General features: G+C 54.5%; 1 protein-coding gene across 1 annotated transcript; it reads left to right on the top strand.

Annotated features, from left to right (window-relative positions):
- Positions 1 to 11140: 11140 nt before the first annotated feature.
- Positions 11141 to 18750, top strand: NDUFA13 (NADH:ubiquinone oxidoreductase subunit A13). The gene is made up of 5 exons (XM_075071364.1): positions 11141 to 11259; positions 12306 to 12419; positions 12702 to 12773; positions 14008 to 14077; positions 18503 to 18750. Exons 1-5 carry the CDS (start codon positions 11141 to 11143, stop codon positions 18620 to 18622), a joined length of 495 nt encoding a protein of 164 aa, XP_074927465.1. The 3' UTR covers positions 18623 to 18750.
- Positions 18751 to 20625: the final 1875 nt, after the last annotated feature.

Below are 20625 nucleotides of genomic sequence, written 5' to 3'. Positions count from 1 at the left end.
GAATGAAGCGACGTGGGCACAGAACTTGCAGCAGTGCAAGGAGGCTGAGCCCAGGGGCTTCATTAACCTAGACCTATGGGGCAATGCCACTGGGTCTGCACAGATGAGACTGAAGAATTTGGCCTTACTTACAACATCTTCCTTACTGAGAACATGCCTTAAGAACCCAGATTGACTCTCAGCTCCCATGGGCAGACTGAGGTGCTGGCACTTACAAAAAATATCTACTTGCAGCCTGGTGATTCCAGATTTGATTTGCTCAGTTTACAAATCCCATGGAACCTTCTTTGAATCACGCTTCCAAGCAGGACTGCTGTTTGTCTTTGATTCTCCCCAGCCGTGTGAAGGAACTTCTATCGCTGTCCTCCAACTTCTCAGAAGAATACTAGATCTAGTATTTGCACCAACAATTGAAACCAGGCCAGCAGAGGGTAACTGAGGTGTTTACGCAGGTCCCACGAAAAACAGGGGCTACTGAATGTCTTTGTCATGGCTTGATGTGTTTTAATTTTTTCAGTCTCAGGCACAAAGTCATGCATTCACAATAAGCCAACATCTGGGCATTTCATCATTTATTTTTAGTCATTTCATTGCCCTTCACTGAGGACACAGTTCTTAGGTTGTTTGCAACGTACTCTAGGGAAGAGTGAAGGGGGTCCAGGTGAACAGGGTTGCTCTTGGTATCTTTTTCTCTGCAGTCAATAGGTCAGACTCCTCTCCTTGTACCTGGTCCAGTGGCTTGAGTACTAGCCTAACGCTTAGAAAAATCCATGTTCAATTCCTTGGTCCACAACAGCCTTCCTGGGTCATCTTGGGCAAGTCATTCCCTGAATTCAGTTGGTTCCAGGTCCACTGGTCCCTCCCGCAAGGTTGGGGGAGAGGCCTTTAGACACAAGTGAGCTTGCAGCTGCCTGCCTCCCAGGATTTCCAATAAGGCCCTTGCACCTGGTTTACACTGAGATAGTTGCGTGACTTCAGTGGCCTCACTCCAGGTTGATGCCGGTGGTAGTACGAGCAGAATCAAAATAATTTGGCCTGATTCTCAGTGAGGTCAGTAAGTGGTGGGGGGAGAGGTGTTAAGTCACCTGTGTGTTCCCTGCATTCTGGGGCTGGGCAGGGCCGTGCCTGTCGCACCCTGTTTCAGCTCCGCACGCACCTCTCCTGCCCTTGATCGGAGATTTTCCATTAGCAGTATCTGGTCAGCCTGTGCATGCATCCAACCCACCTTCGGCCTGAGCTCTCAGTATATAGGGCTGCTTGGGAGAACTGCCCTCAGCTCCTTCTCAACTGCCTCTGCCTGAGACAGAGCCCTCGCCTGCCTGTACCTCCTGTGAGCCTAGGAAGCAGCGGGTAGCCATTGGGCACCGGCTCTAGTAGTGCCCTGATCTCCCAGCTGTGGCAAGGGGCGCGGAGCAGGGCTGGCACAGAGCTCTTAATCTTGCTCTGGATGAGCTGAAGGGAGCCTCAGGCAGGGGCTGCTGAGGGCCTTGTCTCCCCTTTTAAGGCCCTTTTACGGTGCTAGAGTGCGATCAAAGAGCCTTTGTGCTAGTGCTGACTGGGCCTGTTATTTCCTGTATTGGACTGAATCAAAGCAGTTCCTCCACTCTAGGGCTACGCACGTTTTCTTGCTAACTATGAATGGAGCCCTAGATGCTGGGAGCCCAGACCCGTTCCTCTGACGTGATTCTGGTCTGTGAACTTCTCCTGTTTGCCTCTCCCTCCACCCTAAAGATCCTGCTGTTGCTTTTCTGTTTTACTGTGAGCCCTGGACAGGGGTTGGCATTGACTCGGGCTGTGTGTGGGGGGCGGGGGGGTTATTCCAAAGGTAGGGAGCAGGGAAACCATACCTGAGCATTAGCCAAGGAAAAATTACTTCCTGGTTCTCAGCTGCCAGCCGTCGCTGGTATAACAGGGCTGGCAACAGTTCCTGACTGAACACCGTAACTTACAGCAGCTGTTAAACTAAACCAGGACTCAAGCCCCTGTCAGCTCACCAGTGAATCATTAACTGGAGCTGCCTCCCCTGGAGTGAACCATTTGCAAGTGGCCCATGCTTTGGGTGCGTGAGGGCTGCTCGGTCTCATCCTATTGCACGGTGAGGGAATTGTACATCCAGTTCAGAGAACACACTGCGCCCGGCCTGTTCTGCCAGGGAGCTGAAGGCTACTTGCCTGGCCTAGAGTGTTCCCCCAGGCAACCTGGAACAGGTTCAATTCCCTGGCTCTGCCACTGACTCCCTGGGCAGGCTTGGGCAAATCACTTAACCTCTCTGGGTTTCTATTTGCCGCCACCACTCGGCCAAGGCAGTGAGGCTACACTTGTTGATGGGAGGTGCTCATGTTTTGTGGGGTGGGGTACGGAATAAGGACTAAGACAGGTTTTCCTGAGCCAATATCAATGTATAACCACCTGCTGGCTGTAAACTTCTCCTTTACCTGAATTCCTGCATGGGGCTTTTCCACACTGAGGCCATCTAGTAAAAGAAAAATGCCTTAGCCGGCAGCCCTGAGCACTGTGTCCTCCCCAAAGGCTGGGATGGGGAGTCCCTGCTGTAGGGTTTTTATATGGACAGATTCTCAGCGCTTTCCTCTTTGCTGCAGCAAGGAGAAAATGAGCTGGGCTAGTAGCAGCTCTAAGCCCGAGGAAGACCAAGTTAATTCAGCCTGGAAAGCCTCTTGGTGCTGCCACTGACTTTAGCAGGAGTGAGGCCTGAGTTCTCGGCTGGATTTCAGTCCTTGCTGCTGGTGTTGTTCAGAGCTTGGCCCAGCCCAAGTCAGCGTCCTGCTCTGCCAATGCACCTCAATCTGGAGTGGCAGCCCCATGGTTATTCCAGCTCTAGGCCTCCACCCCCAGTGCTGCCAACCAATCTTGCTCCTAACGGGGATACTAGCTCCTGCTAGGCCGTCGCCTTGCCCCTTCTCTTCCAGGCCAAGGCAGGTCCTAGGCTAGCCCACTATGCGATGGGGGCTGATGTGTGCTAAGGTCGTGCCACTCATGCCCTAGGAGGCTCAGGACAGTGAGTGGGGCTGATGTCCTCTGGGCACAGCAAGCCCACAATGCGAGTGACTGGCGCCCTGGGGTGTAATGGGGGGAGCCTTAGAACCAGGCTTCCTGCTCTCGCCATCGGTGGGGTAGAGGGGCGGCAGCGAGGGTCCCCCTTGCTTCCGCCCGTGGCTGCCTGAACAACGGACATTAGCCAGGCAGCGCCATCAGAGTCGCTGTGGGGGGTTGGAGGCCTTGCTCCTGCCCTCACCCCTCCCTGCCAGAGGTTACCCCAGGGCAGCAGCGGAAGGGTGGGGCTGAGCTACAGCCATTTTGTCAAACTGCTGCTCTCTCGGCCTTCCATTTTCCTGTACTTCAGCCAAGAGGGCAGGCCCAGCGGAGCCACCCCGGGCTCTGCACAGCATGTGACTCCATGGGGCTCCCAGGCTCTGCCGCCTGCCTCTCCCTCTCCCAGCTACAGTTTCAGACAGGGCTAAGCCTTTACCCTCCCCCACTTTTCCCAACACTCCCTCCCGCACCCGGGAGATAGTCGAGGCGGCTGCTTGCTTGTGCTACGTCACCGAAGGGGAAGAAAACCACAGGCACCCACAACCCCTCGCCCTGCCCCACCCTGGAGCTGCAGCCCGGGAGTGCTGTAGGAATCCAGTGCACAAAAGTCCTTTGGAATCATGCTGCCAGTTCTCCCTATGCTCCCCCCTCCCAAAGTCTCAGCCAGGATTGAAACACAGAGCCTGCCATGGGGAGAAATCCAGAGCCACTAGCGCCAGCTGAGGAATGACCCTCCAGGGAACCTCCTGCAGATTAAGCCAATAAATAATTTTGGGCTCCAGTTCGGTCTCTCTGCACCGCTCTTCCAGCCAGTGGATAAACGCAGGAGAGGGCCAGGCAGGTTGCAGCACCCCCACATTGGGCCCAGCAGCACCAGGGAGGAGGCAGGCTCTGGGCAAGGGCCAGTGCAGCCCAGTAGGAGAGGGTGAAAGCAAGAGCTTAACCCTTTGGCTGCTGCGAGTATGGGGGCCTATGCTCGCCCGCCCCTTTTGAAAACCCTCCTTCGGCTGCCAGGCTGGAACACGCCGGCAGTGCAAGCGTTAATGCTCGGCACTGCAGTGACACAGATTAGCTGTCACCTGTGAAATGAGAGCAAGGGGGTGGGAGAAGCGCATCTATAAAATCTCAGCCAGGCGCACGGGGCCTAGCACAATGCAGGGGGGATGCTGTAAGGGTGGGGGAGAAGGGTGTAACTGGAGCCCTGTGGCCTCTGGGTGGGTGTGTGGGTGGGCAGGTGGGGGGTTGAAACCCTGCTGAGCTCAGCCTGCCCCCTAGTGGAGGCTGGCTCCCATTGCAGCATGGGCACAGACAGCCCTGCTCCAAGAAGCCGGGGTCGGGGGCAGAGCCCTGGCTGTTGTCGTGTGGGTTTTAAGTGCGTGCTTTGTCTCCAGTATCGCCGAGGGGCTGGCGGTAAGGGGCCCTCTGACTGGCTGGGGAATGTGGGGAGTAGGAGAGAACCCACGTCTCCCTGGGCGAAGCCAGGGCCGCAGCCTGCAGGGAAGGAGCCGTGCTGCACATCTGAGATACCCGCTCCTGTCTGCTACGCGAGATCTTGGTCTGACCATCTGCAACGTTGTTAAGTCCGCGGCAGCTGAGCGATTATGAGCCCTGATTAGAGCTGAGCTAAGCCAAGAGTGACCTTGCTAGAAATGATCACCAGCTTAGGAAGCAGCAGGGAGCTCGGTGGCCAAAGAAAGACCATTTATAAAATAAAAATAATCAAAATTGCGTTAATAATTCCCTCCCCACACCTGTCCTTCCAGCCCTGGGCTCTGGCTCAATGCTCTGGCCCCCACCGAAGGACGAGTGTAACTCTCCAGTTGAGGGGTTCTAGGCCTCCCAGGGCTTCCTGTCAGGCTGCAGGTGCTCAAGCGGCTTCAGCTGCTCTAGCCATGAGTAGGGGGCACGGGGCAATGTAAGGGCTGTTGACTCCTCTTCCCTTGGGTCGCAGGGCAATGCTGCCCAGCACTGACTGTCACTGCCCGACTGAGGCGTGGCAGCTCAGGGACCCGGGGCTCAGAGTTTCACCTGGAGCTTGCTGTTCAAAGCCAGCCCAGGTTAGCAGTGACCTGTCTGACGGGTTCAGTGCCGTGTTAAATGCCAATTACAGTGGCACCTAAGTGCCCTACATGCTGATTTAATTGGCACCCAGTGGCTTCTCTCTTGAGCTCCTCTTTCCCAGATGCCAGAGGTTTCCCCCTTTTCTGCTTTCCTTCTCAACCACTCTCTCCTCCTTCCCTTCCTCCCCTTGTCTCTCTGCCCAGATCCCTGGTGCACTCTGGTGAGGGAAGGCCTGCAGCTTGACCCAAAAGTGGCCAGGGGCCAGAGGGGGCTCAGTCTCGTCTCCTGTGGGAAGGAGTTCCGCAGCTCTGCAACTGCTGGTGAGAAGACTTGGGCTTCTCAAGCTGCACTAACCCCTGCAGCCAGGCTGCGGCCGCTGGCTCAGAAAGCCAGGGCTTTGAATTCAGCCTGGAAGGGAAGGGGAAACCTGTGGAGGGAAGGCTGGCTGCATAAGCCCCTGTTATTCTTCCAGCGGGCAGGCCCATGCTGGAGCAGAAAGGTGCAAGGAGACTGCTTGCCCAGCTCTTGCCCCAGTGGGGCCAGGAGCGATGAATGAGATGCTGGAGGCAGGTTACCTTGACCTTGCAGTGTACCTCCCCTCCCCACCACCTCAGGGCTGACAGCATCTCGACAAGTATCTCCCCCATCCCCACAGCCATTTGGATCAAGCTGCAGCCAGCTGCCCCTCAGCCCTGTCTCACTGGCCTTGGAACATCTTGGTGGTCATGGAGGCTGGTGCCTGGCTGCCAGTGCCAGTTGAGTCTTTGCATTCTCATGACTACTGTGGATGCTGAAGAAGATAAGCCAACATTTTGCAACCTGTGGGACGCTGCTGGGGAGGAACAGCGTGCAGGGCCGGCTCTACCATTTTTGCCGCCCCAAGTAAAAAAAAAACGCCGCTCGGACTGCCGCCCAAACTGTTGAAGCAAAAAAATGCCACCCCTTAGCATGTGCCACCCCAGTCACGTGTGTCCTCCGCTGGTGCCTGGAGCCAGCTCTGTCAGCGTGAGCCTGGGAGGGGCTTTTTGGGAGCTGGCACAGGATGATGCAGGTCCATTGCAGTGCTGCTCTACTTCAGCTGAGGCAAGGTCACTTGTGGCAAAGACCTCGAGGGGTCTAGCAGCAGGAGCAGCCCTATTCCTAGTGCAGGAGTGTCCATCTCATAGCTGGCCCGTCACTGGCTGACAGGCAGAGAGCCCCAATGGCCCACAGAGCTGTTCTATCCCTCTTCCCCTCGCCTGGGCCTGCTGGCTGGGGGAGGCGGAGATGGGGGAGGGGTGAAAGCAGAGATGCGGGGAAGGAGCTTGCCTGTCGTTCACCTGCCCAGCAGCTGAAATCAAGGATTCTTAGTCCCACTCCCTCCCCTGGAATAATCCTGTTCCAGGTAATGGTACGTCCAGCTGGGCCTCCAGGGCCAGGCCCAGAACTGGCACCAGCAGCTCCCTAAGGCGTCGGGCTGGCTCTGGGCACGGCTGTGGCTGCTCTCCCTTATGCACGGTGGGAGAACGCTGCTGCACCATGCTGGAGGCCTGAACTCCTGGCCAGTGGCACAGTGGCGTGGCTCTCCTCTTGCGCTGGAGGGGCAGCGCTGCTCCAGGCACCGCATGGGCCTGTTTACGCTGCATCGCTCCACAGACACTTCTAATAAAAGCCTTAAATAAACCCCAAAGAGCGACAGGTAGGAGGTGCAAAAATGAGTTTTCGGGAGTGAACTGCCCGGCCCGGGGGCGAGCGGGATGCAGGGCATGGGAGCAGCTCTCTGGGGAGGAGCAGATCGCACCTGCCCAGGCACCACTGCTGCTTGTGGGAGTTGTTGCCTTCTGCCTGCAGGCCGATTCCAAGCAGAATGCTCCTTTTAATTCTGCTCCTGCACAGAGAGAGGCAAGCTGTGCAAAGAGTAACATCTGCCTTGGCCAGCTCAGCCTGGCTCCTCCCCTCCGGCAAGGACACTCCCGCCTGGCACCAGCTCCCACTGCTTTGGCCAGGTCAAAGTTCCTTGCAGGCTCATTGCTGAGAGCTGCTGGCTTCAATCCCTAGGCAGGGGGGTCGGGCACCAGTTTTGACCACCCTTGTGCTTTACACAAGGTGCTGTGGCAGTTTTCCCCTCTTACTCCCCCCCTAAGCTATCTGATAGGTTCACTATTGGATTATTAGAATGGTGGCAGGTTTCAGAGTGGCAGCCATGTTAGCCTGTATCAGCAAAAACAACGAGGAGTCCTTGTGGCACCTTAGAGACTAACAAATTTATTTGGGTGTCAGCTTCCGTGGGCTAAAACCCGCTTCATCAGATGCCTGGAGTGGAAAATACAGGAGCAGATATAAATACATGAAAAGATCCACTCCAGGCATCTGATGAAGTGGGTTCTAGCCCACGGAAGCTGACGCCCAAATCAATTTGTTAGTCTCTAAGGTGCCACAAGGACTCCTCGTTGTTTTTGCTATTATTAGAATGGTTCATTAATACTACTTTGCCCTTTGCTAGAGCTTGTCAGCTGGGGAACTCAGGAACTTGATGTGTGTCATTAGACCCATTCTACAAATGGGGAAACTGAGGCCACAGAGTGGTTAACGGGATTCACCTGAGATCACACAGTGAGGCAGGAGCAGATCCAGGAGTCCTGTCTCCCAGTCTTCTGTTCTAACTTACTCGGTCCTACTCCCTCCCAAAGCTGGGAATAGAACCCAGAAGTCCTGTCTCGCCATCTTCCTGCTGTAGCCCTCAATTCCCGCCCAGGCTGGCAGCACAACCCAGCAGTCTTGATCCCTCATCTCACTGCTCTAAGCACCTGCCAGCGCTTCCTGTGCCCTCGTGAGCTCCCGCTTTACGTTTAAAGTGCTGCCAGGAATAACAAGATGGCAAAATGTCAAGAACAGGTAAGTCTACATTGTGTGATAAATTTAACTCCAAAGCAGCAAAAGGTCCTGTTCTGACACTGTTATCACTCCTGGTACCGCTGGCATTTCAAGGGTGAGGGGCAGCTGGTAGATACGAGCCTGGTCTGGCCATTTCTCCGCTGTATCAGGAACTTAAATTCACACCCAGGTTTTTCTGCCTGGCAGAAGCTTTACCAGGCCCTGTCCAATCTGCCTACATAGCACCTGTGCACATGCAGCCTCCTCTATGCCAGGAGGAGCGAGAGCACGAGGGCTGGCTCCGAGTATCTGCCCTTACAAAACCTCCAATTAAGGACGGTTTCCTCCTTCGCTGTGGGGCTTGCAAGCTGTACCAAACAAAACCCAGTATCAGCTGACGGCTCTGGGCCATCGCTACATTCCTTGGGGACACAACAGTTCCCTTTATCCCAGCCAGTTGACAGCAATGCTCACCTGGAACCTACAGGGTCAACCTCTTTATAACATTAAAATCCCAGGCTTCCAAATCAGCTTTCTCTTAACAGCTATATCAACGTCATCAACCAGCTCCCACCGCGTTATACAAACCTATACCATTTGCCTGCTGCTGAAATGCAGCCACCTCTGGTGCTGAACACAGCAGTTCTTTAAACTTGGGGCACAATGGTGCCCAGTCGATCCCTGTGGAGAGGGGCCCCATCATATGCAGGGGGAGAAGAATCAAGGGTCAGCCACATCTGCTGCACCCTTCCTGCACAGAGAGGGTGGTCTCTAGGATCTGTGCATAGTGAGGGTCATGCATTGTCCCTTCCTGCACCCCAAAAGACAGGCTGTTCACCCCCTCTTTTAACCCTTTTTTGCCATTCCCCTGAAAGGAGCCATGGCCCCTCTGTGTCTCCTTCATTCCCGCCCCTTCCCTGGTGAGTTGCTAGGGCTCCTATATCTCCCTTGGGAAGCCAGGGGTTTTTAACACCCACTAGAAGTACTAGGTACTGCAGTGCCTTCGAGCTTGTATACAGCAGGCCAAGGCAATGAGTGCAGAGACGCTGCCCTCCTGCCCACCCCCCAGCTCTGCTGACCTGCACATGTACTCCCCGTGCCGAGAATGGGCCACGAGACAGAAGGGTGGCTGCTGTGGCTCCTGCTGGTTTTATTTAGCCAAGCTTCCGGACCGGTGTGTAACCGAGGGCTGAAAAAGCACATACACCCAGAAGACACCATCTGTAAGGAACCTCGTCACCCCTGGCCAAGCAAGGAGCCTGCTCAAACGCTCTTTTCAAAACGCAGGGGCATTTCAGTGCCAAAATAGTGAGGCAGGGGCGCCCTCTGGTGCCAGGAAAAGCACAATCGGCAGCGCCACTGGCTCAGTTGCACAGATCGCTGTAACCCTTCCCAGCTCGGTTAGCATAGGGGTTCTCAGCCTGGCTTTCTGAGCCCCCCAGACATGCATAAAGACTCCATGGCCCACCTGTGCCACAACATCTGGTTTTCTGCATATAAAAGCCACAGCTGGCATTAAGGGGTAGCAAGCAGGGCAATTGCCCAGGGCCCCAAACCACAGGGGGCACCAAGAAGCTTCTGCTTTAGCCCCAGGTGACAGGGCTCAGGGCTCCAGGCTTCAGCCCTCTGCCCTGGGCCCCGGCAAGTCTAACACTGGGGCTGTTTGACAGCCACCCTGAAACCTTCCCATGGCCGCCCAGGGGGCCCCAGACCCCTGATTGAGAACCATTGGAAAGCACCTGAGTGAGTTCAGCTTCCTTTTGTTATTTCTTGTAGACCAGGGGTCCCCAACACGGTGCCCGTGGGTGCCATGGCACCCGCCGGGGTGTCTAAGTGCGCCCATGTACTGGCCGCCAGACAAGCATCCGCCAAAATGCCGCCGACAAGCTGCATCATCCAGAGGCGTCACTGCCAAAATGCCGATATTTCGGCGGCGCCGCCTATTGACATTGCTGTTTGTCAGTGAAATTTCGGCAGATACTTGGTGCCAGATGAAAAACAGTTGGGGACCATTGTTGCAGACAGTTCTATGCACTGTAGAGCCCAAAACTCAGTGGCTCAGCTCAGGCCTAGGTACAGAAGTTGGCCCCGTTCAGGCCACCATGCAGCTGATGCTCAAACTGGCATTTTGGGCTTATAGACCAGTACTGCGTGGAAGCAAAGAACTGCCTAGGGCTGTATCAAAGCGGACTCAGTGGTCAATGGAGAAAGCCCATCTAGCCAGAGTGCGAGGTAACCACCCAATAACCTTCTGTTAAACCAGCCCAGTAAAACAGAGAAAGCTGCTAACTTCTGCTCACAGCTGGGCTGCCAGGCCATCCCACTGCAGGGATTTAATCCTCAACTACGTTTTACAGGAGGGATTAAAAACAAAGGCACGTGATGATTTTCTGCTCCATTCTCTAGGGCTTGTCCACGAAGGGGTTGTTGAGCCCTATTAATTATCCCGTCCAAGCAATGGACATGTTCCCGGCCTCGCCCGCTGATCGCGTGGAAAGCGGGGCCGGGGACTTCATTCTGGAGGTGGAAAGGGCTGGGCTCTGGGAGGGGCGTGGGGGACTAGTGGTTAGAGCGGGGGTGGGGCCGGACTCCTGGGTTCCCTGGCTCTGGGAAGGGAGCGGGGGAGGGGCCGGACTCCTGGGTTCCGGCTCTGGGCAAGGGAGCGGGGAGGGGCCGACTCCTGGTCCCTGCTCTGGGAAAAAGGGGAGCGGGGAGGGCCGGAACTCTGGGTTCTCGCCGTGCTCTGGGAAGGAGCGGTGAGGGGCCGGACTCCTGGGTTCCCGGCTCTGGGAACGGGCGGAGGGAGGGGCCGGGACTCCTGGGTTCCCTGCTCTGGGCAGGAGCGGGGGAGGGGGCCGGACTCCTGGGTTCCCCGGCTCTGGGAAGAGGAGCGGGGGAGGGGCGGACTCCTGGTTCTCGCCCCCGGCTTCTGGAAGGAGCGGGGGGCCGGCGGTATTTTAGAGCGGAGGGAGGGGCCTGGCTTCTGCTGCCGTTGTATCCAACGCAGCGAGTGGGCGGGATCGAAACTGCCCCAGGTGCGGGCGCCGGCCGCCGCCAGGCCTTTGAGGCGGGAGGATCCGCCGCGCGGTCACCGTGACGAGACGTTCACGTCCCCAAATTATGGCAGGCAGCGCAGCCGTCTCTCGCCACTTCCGGGTGGCCCGCGACGTGCGCCATGCGCCGGCGGGGGTGGGGCGAGGATGGCGCAGTGAAGGTGAAAGTGAAGCATGACGTGCCCCCCTGGGGCTACGGGCCCATCGAACAAGCGGCACCTGCCGCGGGCTCTCGGGGTCAGTGGGGGGAAGGCCCCCCCTCCCATCCCGCCCCCGGGGGCTGTCACCGCCCCCCCCTCCTCCCGCCCCCCCGGGGCTGTCACCCGCCCCCCCCTCTCCATCCCCCGCCCCGGGGCTGTCATCGCCCCTCCCCCGTTTCCTGTCCCCGCCCCCCCGGGTCTGTCACCGCCCACCCCTCCATCCCCGCCCCCCGGGGCTTGTCATCGCCCCTCCCCCGATTCCCTGTCCCCCGCCCCCCCTGGGGCTGTCACCGCCCCCCTCCATCCCCGCCCCCGGGCTGTCACGCCCTCCCCCCGTTCCCTGTCCCCCGCCCCCCCGGGGCTGTCACGCCCCCCCTCCATCCCCGCCCCCGGGGCTGTTCACCGCCCCCCTCCATCCCCGCCCCCGGGGCTGTCACCGCCCCTCCCCGTTCCCTGTCCCCCGCCCCCCCCCCGGGGCTGTCACCCGCCCCCCCCTTCTCATCCCCGCCCCCCGGGCTGTCAAAAAAAAAAAAAACCCGCCAAACCCCCCCCCCTCCATCCCCGCCCCCGCGTCTGTCACCGCCCCTCCCCCCTTCCTGGCTCCCCGGCCCCCCCCCTCTCGTCCCCCGCCCCCCCAGGGCTGTCACCGCCCCCCCTTCTCCCATCCCCCCCGCCGGGGCTCTCACCGCCCCTCCCCCCGTTTCCCTGTCCGCGGGACGGCCCCCTTCTCCATCCCCCCCCCCCCCGGGGCTGTCATGGACCCCCTTCTCACCCCGCCCGGGGCTCTCACCGCCCTCCCCCCGTTTCCTGTTCCCCGCCTCCCCTTTCAATCTCCAGCCCCCCGTGGGCTCTCACCCCCCTCTCCCGGGACGTGCCCGTCCCCCCTCCCCCCCTCTCCCCAGTCTTCCTCCACTTCCAGGCTCTTACTAGCTTGCTCCTCTCCACACACACTCCTGATTCCCTCCCCCCAGGCTGTTACTGCCCTGCCCCCATCGTCGCCCCCCACTTTGGGGTAGTTATCACAGGTTTTTATGGGGCGCTGCCATTCAAGGAGACTCTGAGAGGCTAAAGGGAAGCTCTGACTCAGGACAGCCCAGTTAATCTCGCTCTCTCTTCTGGTAGGTTATAGCCTGTTTGCCGTTGGCATTGGCAGCCTGCTCCTGGGTTACTACAACCTGATCAAGTGGAACAGAGAGAGGAGGTAAATGTCTGTTTGGCACCTGTGTGTTCTTCCCCGGTGTGCTGTACAAAGCGGGGAGGAAGGAGCTAGCGTTCGCAGGCTGACGGAGTGGTTCTCCTTTATTTGGATAGTATGATGATGATTTGCAGAAAGTTGGGAATTCTTGCTGATGAGCTTGCTACAACTGAGCTGTGTAGTAATCTAGCACTCTTAGTACAGGCATTTTTGAAATGAAGATACAGAAATGGTCCTTTGGACTTTCAGATAAGAAATCCACTCTTCAAACCTTATCTTTGGTACCAGGCGCCTGCAGATTGAGGACTTGGAATCCCGTATCGCTTTGTTTCCCCTTCTGCAAGCAGAGTCAGATCGAAGGTAAGTTCATCCCTACCCTGAGGCTGATCGTTTGGATTCAGGGTACCTGTCTCCGCATGCCACCGCATTTACTTGCCTTGCTCACCCTTTTCTTTGGGGAGGGCCTTGGTGGGACTAACAGTCTTGTCAAGGAGAGTAAGATCTTGCAGTTGCTGGGCCACTGTCATGCCCCTACTAGCTATTGTATAAAGGCGCAGCGATACCTCAATATCCTGAACAGCTGTGTGCTGCTGCTGATGTCCCAGTATTTGTAAGAGCTGCAGGCTCCACCCCCATGCATATGGCAATGTTGTCCTTTTTTTGCACCCAGAGAACCATGCAGGACTGGTACTGTCTCACTCTGCATAATGGGACTGGAGCTGCTGATTTGATGATCTGTGAGGGGAGCTTCTGTCCCAGACAACTCAGCAGATGAACCTAAGGGGGTGACCTAGCTTCTTGTCCCCCTTCCATCACCTGGCCCTAACTACTGGCTGTGATTGGCATGTGTTTGAGGGGACTGGGGTAGCAGTGAGTGAGCAGCCTGGCCAGAGCTGACTAGAAATGCCAAAGCTGGTGCATAACATGAGTTCATTAATTTTGCTTCTATGTTGTATCTGTTCCCCCACACCCCCAATATTCTGTTTTGTCTCTTATACTGGAAGTGCTTTAGGGCAGAGCCCAGTCTATGTAAGGCCCCTAGCACTCTGGATGCTGACGGACCTGTGCCAGCCTGGGGGGTCCCTGCATGTGAATCCTTTGTTGCCCTGCAAGGTTCCTTCCTCCGTTGAAGGAATCACTGTTAACTGATACAAGGCACTGCTTCGTCTCTCCAAAGGGTGTTGACGAGTCCATTGCTTTGCAAGGCCTGAGAGTGCTTCAGACTGCTTGTGGAAACCGCTTCACAAGCAAAATCTTTGACTACAAAAACAGTGTCTCTTTGTAGCTTGAGGCCGCTATGCCAGGCTTCTGTGCCCTATGAAAGGTGAACCTGATTATTGTCATCTGTAGAGATGTTGGTTAAGGCTCCCCAGTTGCCAGTGATAACTTCACTGGGTGTTTGTGGATACTTCAAACAGAATAGTATACTGTGCCTCTTTAAAAAATGGGCCATGACAACCCAATAGCTTCTGAAACAAATGTTAGGGCTAACAGGGTTAGTAAAGATCATCTAGTCTGGCTCCTGCGTGGTGCAGGGAAGAGACTGCCACCCAATGACTTCTGATCCAGACACAGGCTTTTCTTTCTGTTTAAGGACCCTGCGGCTCTTACGGGAGAATCTTGAGGAGGAGGCCAAAATCATGAAAGATGTTCCTGGGTGGAAGGTTTGTACCTTGCAATGCTAGTAGCAGAGGGCAAGGGGGAGTAACATACAGTCTGGGGATGGAGGGTGGGGTGGGAGAAAAGCTGGTGGATGTTACTGACACCAGATCATTAGTGTTTCTGGCAATAGTGCAGAGGACATGACTTGTAATGAATATCCCAAAGGCCACTTATAACCAGTGATATAAATTAATCATTCAAGAGGCTGGTTCAATCTACCTTTTGGTTTTCTCAGCAGGCTCAGATAATGTGTTTATGAAGGAAGGCATTAATGCCAGGTGGCCTCCTAAGAGGAGGGTATGAATGAGAGCATGCACAGCTGATACGGAGCAGGGTGGGATCAACACTTGATCCTAGTTATGCTGGGTTGCATTGGAGTCCTGGTTCATAGGACAGGAGTGAATGTGATTAGAGGAAAAGTGGTGTTCTGTGTAGGGAAACATTAGCATGTTCTGTGAGCCTACAGGGGAAATTGAGGGCTTCTAGATTGCACTATGTTAATGGCCTGAGGGGATGTTTGCAGGACATGTAGGGTCTCAGCCTTGTGATGGTCACTGCTGCTTGAGTCACCTGCTAAATTTTTATCTGGGGAGCTCAAATTGAAGTCCTGTTTATCCTTGGAGCAGCTACAGTGCAGCCAGCAGCAGTGAATTTTTCTTCAAATGTGTGTCCCTATGAGTGCTCCACGGTAGGATGCGCATGCACTCGTGCTCTCCACCAGAGAATGCAGAGCAGTGTCTTTGGGCTGCACCTGCGCAGAGCAGCGCCTCATGCCTCCAAACAACGGTATATAAGAAGATACAGGCTTGCTGCCACTCAGTTCCTTCGCAACTGCCTGTGGCTCGAGATAGAGCCATTGCATGTCTGCTCATTCTCAGCTTCCCACATTTCTTAACCTAGCTAGTCTCGTAGTTTATCCTTTGCTTTGTTGTTTTATTTCTTTTTAGTCTTAACGCAGCCTGTTTTTGGTCTAGGATCTCTCTGGGCTATGTGGAAGACCCCGGGTTTTAAGCTTTGCCAGGCGGCTTTTCCCCGAAGTGATAGGCATTTGAGCCGCCTCCACTGCCTCAGAGACGTCCCATCAAAGTGTAAGGTCTGTGTGGGATTTAAAGGCATGTCTTGGAAGGATAGAGGCTAGACTGAAGCTCCTAATTAAGTGCTCGCTAGCTCCAGTGAGAGATGCTTCACCAGCCTGTACATTGGCCTCAGTATTCCAGGCTGCTCCTGTGGCTGTTGGCAGCTTCAGCAGCACCTTTTAAGCAGGACTTTTAAGAAGAAGAAACCTTTTTACTAGGAAGAGGGGTAAGTCACCCTATAAATCCCACTCAAAGGATACCTCACATTCCTTGAGGGGTACAGCTGAGGCTCCATCTGGTGCCAGTTCCAAGCTGCCAGTATTGCACAGGAAGCAGCCTGTGGAGAATAGACAGCACAAGGATCTACATTGTACCGACTGACACCTCTTGGCATCAAGATGCGCACAGGGCTCTTATTCATGCTCCGGTACCATTGTTTTCCCTGCACCCGAACTCTGAGGTCAAAGAAGTTCATCAACAGGCCATCTCCATTACCAGGCTCACCACCTCAGCATTGGTATTCCCTGATACATCTCAGACTCCTGTAGCTGCAATCCTCCCGGACTGAACCGCAGTCAGACCTCCAGTCTTCAGTACTGGCACCTATGTCTGATGTACCAGCCAGAAAGACCCCAGTACCCACAAGTAGCACATCACTCGCAAGCACTGTAGGAAAATTCCCTGTCCCCCCACAGTATCTTATGCTCCTTCAGCACTGGGAAGCACCAAGAACAGGAGGACCCATAGATGGAAGAAAACTCATCCCCAACAGCAAAGTCCTCTTCAGCCCCAGATAAGGCAGTATTCTTCCCTCCGCCTCACACACACAAACCCTGTCTCAGGGGTCAGTCAGTTCTAGAGTCCATTTGGCACTAGCCCTATTTCAGTCTCTGGGCCTTCTTATCAATCAGAAGTCTGTATTGAGCCCAGTTCAAAGAATAGACTTAATCAGAGCCATGCTAGGCTTACTGTCTCCTGGAAGAGATTCTCCACTCTGTCCTGTCTAATCTCGATGATATAACACAGCCTGCAAATAACTCAAGAAACGATGAGTACAATTCTTGGGCCATAGGTTGGCCTCCACCTTCGTGATGCCTCATGTGAAACTGGACCTCAAGATGCCTTCAGATGAGGTTACGGTCTGCGTTTGCTCCTCAGTGCATCACAGTACCTCAGAAAATTCTGGACTCTCTCAGGTGGTGGAAGAACCCGCTGAGGTTCTGTGTGGAAACCCCATTCTCATGTCCCTCCTGCTCTCAAAGATCCTCACAACAGACACTTCTCTTTGGGGTGCGGGGTTCACCTCCAAGGGGATCCAGCCCTGGACAAGTAGGCTGCACAAGAGGTCACGCTCCACATCAGCGTTCTGGAGCCAACAGCAGTTCAATATGCTTGTCAAAACTTCTTTGCACCACACAGGGCCACTCAGTCAGGGTAATGTGGGACAACAGGACAGCAGTGTATTATAACAACTGACTGAGTGGAGCAAGATCACAGTCCTTGTGCACGAAGTCGCTAAAGCTGTGGAACTGGTACATTTCCCATTAGACCGATGAGATTTTTGTCTGCAGCTGTATTCCAGAAGCCTGGAAGACTCCCTGAGCAGGAACCTTCCAAGAGGATCACAAATGGGACCTCAATGATTATGTCATTCGTAGCATCTGCCAGACCTGGGGTATTCAAGAAGCAGACCTCTGCCAGCCCAGACAATGCAGTGTCATCTTTTCTGCTCCAAGGGAGGCTACAGCGACAACTCATTGAGAGCTGCCCGAATAACATCATGACCCTGTACCCTGCTGTATGCTTGTCCACCTCTAGTCTCAAAACCCTCATCAAACCACATCCGAGCTAGAGTTATTCTTGTAGCGCCAACCTGGCCAAGGCAATTTGTGGTACTTGAACCTCTTCCTCCACTCTGGCAATGCCTTTCTGACTTCCCATCGGGAAGGATCACAGAATTCTGGGACCCTGATCCCTCCCGACTCCTCCCTGAACCCAGAGAACGTAGTTCCTTGGATGGTTCTCAAGCATAGCGCTAACCTGTGCGAATAAGGTCCAGTTGGTTCTCCTGCCTAGCAGGAAATCTAGTGCCCCCAAAACGTACCTTCAGAAATGAAAACACTTTAATTTCTGGTATTCTCTTCACTCTTCTCATACCTCAGAAGTTCCATTCTCCAAGATCCTAGGCTACCTGTTGGATTTAAAGAGACTAGGTCTTTCACTGAACTCACTCGTAGTGCTGTGACAGGCTTCCACTCACCTGCTGAGGGATCCTCCGTTTTTCCCCACGTCTCTATGGCCAGATTCCTCAAGAGCTTAGACAACTTGTTTCTCCTTGTAGGGAACCTGGCTCCCCACTGGGACCTTCATTTGGCTCTCAGGACCCAGAGGATTCTCCCCCACCCCCCGCGACTTGCTTCCTCCTAGTCATTATGTCAGCTAGATGAATGGGAGAGCTTGGTGCACTGAAGGCAGACCCGCCATTTACTTCCTTCTGTAGAGATGTAGCTACACTGTGTTCCCATCCTCACCTCTTTCTGAAGATCTCTTTGGAAAGCCACATTAATGAAGAGATCTGCCTACCCAAAGCCTTATGCCTCCAGACAGGAGACTAGCCTATGTGCACTAGATGCCAGAAGGGTCCTCTATCTTAACAGGACTAAGACTTTCTGGCTCTCTCCTAGGCTATTTGTATCATTTTCAGAGAGGATGAAGGAACAACTGTTTCTACCCAAAGACAGTCAAAAGACTGTCACAGTGGGCTCTGGTAGCATTTTAACTTACGAATCTGCTCGGGTGCATGCAGTCCCTTCCTGGAGTGACAGCACATCCCAGTAGAGCTCAGTCCACAGCTGTAGCTCTACTGAAAGCCATTCTCATAACAGAAACCTGTAGGGCTGCACCTTGGTCTTCCCTCTGTACCTTTGCCAAGCATTATGCCCTCTCACCAGCTTCTGGGAATGATGCAGTCCTCTGAAGCAGCTTGGATTTCCCTCCCCACTGAGTTGCTGCTTGGGAGTCTCCTCTGGTGGATCCCCCACCGGGACATGTACTCCAAGATGGAGAATTTACCTCCTTGTGGTAACTTGAGTTCTTGGAGGTGTTTTATGGGTGCTGCACCTCCTGTCCCCCTTCCACTCTGCGGTGGAGGCTCTGCTTTGTGCTCAAGGTGGAACTGAGTGGCAGCAAGTCCACACCTCCTCTTGTGCCCTCATTTGGCAGCACGAGATGCCACTGCACAAACACGGACCCCCGGACACTGCTCTGCATTGTCTGGGTGAGGGCATGAGTGCAGGGAGCCTGCAGTGGCGTACTCATAGGCATCTGCAGTAACTAGCTCTTTCTCTCTAGGTGGGGGAGTCTGTATTCCACACTGACCGCTGGGTTCCTCCGACACCAGATGAACTCTATTACCTCAGGCCTGTGAGTGAGCTGCACAACGAGAAGTTTGGCTTGCAGTGGTATGTCTGAAGCTTGGCCAGGACTCTCCCCAGCCCACTGGTTCCTCCAGTTCTTGCACTGGTAGCATTATCTCTGTCAGATGCAGTGCTCAAAGGCCATGTGTTCCAAGTGTGTGACATTAAACAGTCTGGTGGAAATGTGTGTGCGCGTTTATTTTCTAAACAGCTGTCTGCGCCTCTTCCTGGGCTCTTCATCCTTGGCATGAAGCCTCCTGCTGTAACAGGCTGTTCTGGTGCCGCGCTCCCAGCTCTGTCCAGCCCCATTAGCTACCTTTGCCTTCAATTAGGTATCTCTTGGGGACAGGAGATATGGAGGAAGGATGATGGGCATGTGTTTAAGCCACTGGGCTGGGACTCAGAAAAGCTGGATTCATTTCCCCAGTGACCTTGTGGCTAGCTCCTGAATCTGCCCCCTAATCTGTCCTTATGTTCCCTGTCTGTAAAGTGTGGATAGGGAGGAAGATAATTCTTCCTTTTCTGGGCTGGCCTATTTAAAGTGCAATCTCTTTGGGGCCATTCTCTCTCTAAGGGTCTTGGTAGTGTTCAGCATATTGGGCTCCCATCCCCACACAATCAGGGCCTCATGATCCTGCTTAGTGAGAGATAATGTGAGAACTATTGACACAAGCCCACACACACACGCACCCCTCCCTGCCCATGGGGATCCCAGGGCTTGTTTTCAATAGCTCAGTCTTTCCGGCTCCTACAGGGGGGAGAGTCACATTTCCAGTGTCAGAAAAGATCAGTCAAATCCCAAGTTATGTTCATTTCTTTCATATGCTTTAAAAACCCAGCTCTTTTCTTTCCTAAGGCTCAGTACGGTCAATCTTAGCCACTTCACTGGAGGGGGGAAATGAAAATTGCTGTGCTACTGCAAATCTCTATCTGCCAGTGTAAGGGGCAATCTTATTTAGCTGAACTAATCTCAACAGCCTTCAGTGCAGGCCCCAAAATGAGCAGTTCTCTTTGTAGCTGATGCCAAGAATCCTTGTCTAGGGGCTGGGGTGTAGCTTGTGTGATGGGTCTGGATCCTGCTGTCAGGTTGGAAAGGAGCTGGCTCAGCTGCTACTGAATTGACTGTATTTCTTTGAATTAAGCCATTCTTGTATTGCTCTGTGGCACCTTCTCTTAAGGGGCTTCAGAAGCTTTTTGAAAGCAACTTTAAAATGCTGGTATGGGAAGATTGTCATGCGCTGGTGCTAGCCTGTGCAACTCACTGCTAAACAAGCCAGAAGCCAAGAGATTAGCATTGATTGGACATTAACTTGGGATCTTTTTATCCCAATAGCTACAGCTTTAGAAGATCTGGAAACCCTCCTACTGTGGGACATGAGCCCCAATCTCTAATAGGGGGCAGGAAGAGATTTTCCTTGGGGGTCCCCTGCAGGGTTCCTAGTGCTTTCCTCTGAAGCTGCTGGTGCTGCTGGATAGGGAGCAGGATGAACCTTGCACTAGAAATTCCTACATTTAGCGATACACAGCAAGGCATTGCTTCTACCGTGTGGAACAGGGCAGACCAGCATTACCCAAGAGTCTGAGACAGGAAATGAGGAGGGGATCTTTGCACCAGGACTGCAGGCAGCCATTCCTGCTTTCCAGAGCTGGAGGAGGAGGAGCTGGATGTTGCTCCCCAGGGTGCATTGTGCAAACAGGAGGCAAGGAGTTGTGTTCGTGGGCTTGTCCCCTGAGCGTTCACTTACAGCCTTGCGCCACCAGAGGGAGATGAGCAGGGCCAGATGTGGTCTGCGGAGCAGAAACTTAGCAGGTGTGCTCAGAGAATCGATAGGGTTCTAGCCGGAGCAGCACGCTGGCACAGGCAGGGCTTTAATTCTTAGAGAGCATTTCCCGGAGCCTCCCATGCTCCTCCAACATGCTATAAAAACTCCATGGGGTTTGAAAATATCAACTGGAGCTCTGCTCTGGCTGAATTTAAGCCCTGGGTGCAAGGGTGCATCACAGGAGCAGTGTTGGTTACTTAAACTGCAGATGCTTTCATCAGCTGAAAAGTTGTCT

This window comes from Chelonoidis abingdonii, chromosome 11 (genome assembly GCF_003597395.2).
Source record: "Chelonoidis abingdonii isolate Lonesome George chromosome 11, CheloAbing_2.0, whole genome shotgun sequence".
NCBI lineage: Eukaryota > Metazoa > Chordata > Testudines > Testudinidae > Chelonoidis > Chelonoidis abingdonii.
Note: the sequence above shows the minus strand (reverse complement) of the source record. Positions and strands in the feature narration are given on the sequence as shown.